The following is a 3,402-nucleotide window of genomic DNA, read 5'->3' as shown; positions in this document are numbered from 1 at the left end:
TATATATATATATATATATATATCAAATAAAGCAACACGGATCTTAAAGGTTATTGCAGTACGCACGTTTCATGCCACTCCATTTATTTAAGTAATGCGAGCATTACATTAAATGTAAAATCCAGAGCAATCTTCAGCTGCACAAGGATATAGAAAAGTCGACCACGACTGAAGTTGAACTCAGAACGTAGCGACAGACGAAATACCGCTAAGTATTTCGCCCGGCGTGCTAACGATTCTGCCAGCCCGCCACCTTAGTAATAATAATAATAATAATAATGACAATAATAATAATAATAATAATAATAATAATAATAATAATAATAATAATAATAATAAAGATCGGTGCAAGTGTAAAGGTAGAACACCTACAAAAGCCAGCATTGCTTGGAGTTGCAAGAATTCCTTGCAGAGTCCTTGAAGCATGACCAGTAAACGAGTGTCACCTTAGTCTGCTGGCTGTGGGCACCTGACACTTTCCATCTTACCAGCATAATAAGCTGTGAGTTTTCATCAAATAATACTGATGATGATGATGATGATGATGATGACGACGACGATGACGATGATGATGATGATGATGATGATGATGATGATGATGAGAGCGTTGAGTACCTACCTTTCATTTTGTTTCAGTCAGGGATTATATATTATGTGCGTATGTTGTATTTTTTCAGTTGCCAGTGGAGAACGATACATACGAAGCTGTTGGCTCTTGGTGCTGTATAGCAGGAACTGTGACAGCTTCTATGAAACTAGAGCGGAAGGGGTACACTTTAAAGGAAGCTATCCCTATTTATGCTGAGATTAAGAACCTCAGCACCAGACGAATTCATTCTACAAAAGTTTCTTTAATTCAGGTAAAATCGGCATTGATTTTTGAAATATTTCTTTCTCTCTTTGTCTCAATATGAAATGAATTATACGTGAGCTACTTCAAGTTTTATGTTCGGATAATGCAATAGTTGTACCGTGCAATATCCAGCATTGCCGGATTGTGCACAGTACGCTATATAAGCCTTTCCGATTATTGTACTATCCAACCATGAAACTTGAAGTAAATTGTATTTATCTCTTGGTGACCCTATCAACAAGCGAACAGTACACAGAGAATTATATGTGCGCGCGTGTATGTAATACATTTACCTTGACTGATTCACTCTGGGCTCGAACTTGAAGCGTCGGGGTTAATTATCAAACTACCTTCCACCCATATAGCCGTATAAAGAGTGGTGTATCAGAAATGTATATTATGTGTAGTCTGGCTCCGAAATGAAATGTGAGGTGATCGGGGTGGGGTGGGGGAGGGGTACATCCACCAAGATGTCGGTAGCACAGGGGGTGCGTCGAACTAAGTTGTATCATTTACGACATGTTTAAAGTAAAATAAACTTTTAACATAACTTTTAGCGTAGCATATATTATATCTATGTTATGTGTGCAAACATGTATGTATATATATATGTACGTATATGTGGTGTGTATGCATGTGTATCTATATGCATGTAGGTGTGTGTGTGCGTGCGTGTTTTACCATATCTTTTAGGAATATAAATAAATGTGTAACTATATATGTATATATATGCATATATATATAAACATATACACATATATACAGAGATTCACGTACATACATAAACATACTTTTTTTATGATTTAACAAAAAATGTAAAAATGTATGTATGTATCTAATTATCTATTTATATATACATACATACATAAATATTTTACATATATGTACACATACACACATATATATTATACAGACATATGTGTATTATACTTTTGAATTTATGTATATACTGATAAACTTGTGTACACCTGTAACAGATGTATACACACACAAGAAATGATACATGTTTCCAGGAAAGAGCGAGTGTATATTTACATACACAAACCGCATGCCACTCTACATATTTCATCGACCATAATTCTACGTGGACATGATACAAATACACAAATCTATGTTTATGCATGTATGTATTACGCACACGCGTGCGTGCGTGCGTGCGTGTGCGTGAGTGTGTGTGTGTGTGTGTGAGTACGTAATAAGCTTACTACCGCTCTTCTGTCAAACACGTACGTGGCCTCCATATAATATGGAAACTTAAATTATATTAACAATTTATTTGTTTTGGGGGTTTGTTTGTGAAGTTTTTGTTATATATTATTCACGTTATCCTTTCAAAATTTTTAAAATAACATTTAAACATTGGAAGATGTTATTTTTTCTTTACTTCTACTTGTAATCATTTTTTTTATCTTCGTTTTGAGGTAAAGTTCCAAGTAAATAGATAAATACATGGAAGTGCCAAAAATCTGTGCTTTCATCAAGATGTGTTCTGTTTTCTAATAATCCGGTTAGTGTTTCTGTTTTGACAAGAAGCTACCGTTTAAGATGTTTATTTCTGAGTTTCTCAAAATGGTGGTTCATAAACGTTGGAAAATAGACATCGGCACGTAAAATTTTATATTTGTTTTATTCCTTAACTTTTTTTGTTGTTGTTTTCGCCGTGGTAGAGTAAAATAATACTTTTAAATTTAGGCCCAAAATTACCAGTTTTGAGGGGAGGGACTTGTCAATACCATCGACCCCAGTACTTGATACAATTCGAACTCAGAACATAAAGAACGAGAGCAAATAGTGGAATGTCTTTGATCGTAGGTCTGTTACTTAGGGGCTGGTTTCAGGCTAAGCAAATACAATTACATTATCAGCCACCACCAATCCTGATCTCAGCGAGCACCATTAGAGAGTGGTGGCCACTAGATCTAACGTCTATATTCTACAAACAACAAGACAGGACTTCAAGGACAGGGAAAACTGAACAGACCGTGATCAGAGATCGAACTCAAGATCCTGGTACTTCAATTGATGTCGACTGTCAGTAACTAGCAGTTTACTATAGAATAATTAATCACATCATTTTCATATTAACAATATGTCTAATTAAGCAACAACTGACAAGTAATTAGCAATTAGATAATTAGATGCTTTTATTAGTACAAACACTTACCAAAGCCGGTTCTTCAGAAGTTTTTCCTGAGATACCAATTCCGCTGCATAGAATATTTGGGCACGTGTGTATAGGGGTGGATGGGTGCACGTGGGAAAAGGAGAGACGAATATACATATATGTGTGTGTGTGTTTGTGTGTGTGTGTGTGTGTGTGTGTGTGTGTGTATGTGTGTGTATACATATATACATATATATATATGTCTGCATACATATACATACGTACACATTTTGTATATACATATATATGTCTATGTTTTTAGGTATGTGTATGTACATTTTTGAGAACCTTTGCGCGTGCAGGGAGTGCGTACACATATGTCTGCCTGTCTGTCTGTCTGTTTGTCTGTCTGTCTGTCTGTATGTATATATATATATATATATAT

At 35.3% G+C, this 3,402-nt stretch overlaps 1 protein-coding gene across 1 annotated transcript in view; it reads left to right on the top strand.

Moving 5' to 3' along the window:
* The window catches only part of LOC106872700 (arrestin domain-containing protein 4), a 173,149-nt gene that overhangs the window by 163,367 nt on the left and 6,380 nt on the right, over positions 1-3,402 (top strand). The window contains exon 6 of the mRNA XM_052974887.1: positions 678-860. Within this exon, the coding sequence (XP_052830847.1) occupies positions 678-860 (183 nt within the window). The remainder of the gene's footprint in view (positions 1-677; positions 861-3,402) is intronic.

Source organism: Octopus bimaculoides, chromosome 19 (genome assembly GCF_001194135.2).
Source record: "Octopus bimaculoides isolate UCB-OBI-ISO-001 chromosome 19, ASM119413v2, whole genome shotgun sequence".
Lineage (NCBI taxonomy): Eukaryota > Metazoa > Mollusca > Cephalopoda > Octopoda > Octopodidae > Octopus > Octopus bimaculoides.
Note: the sequence above shows the minus strand (reverse complement) of the source record. Positions and strands in the feature narration are given on the sequence as shown.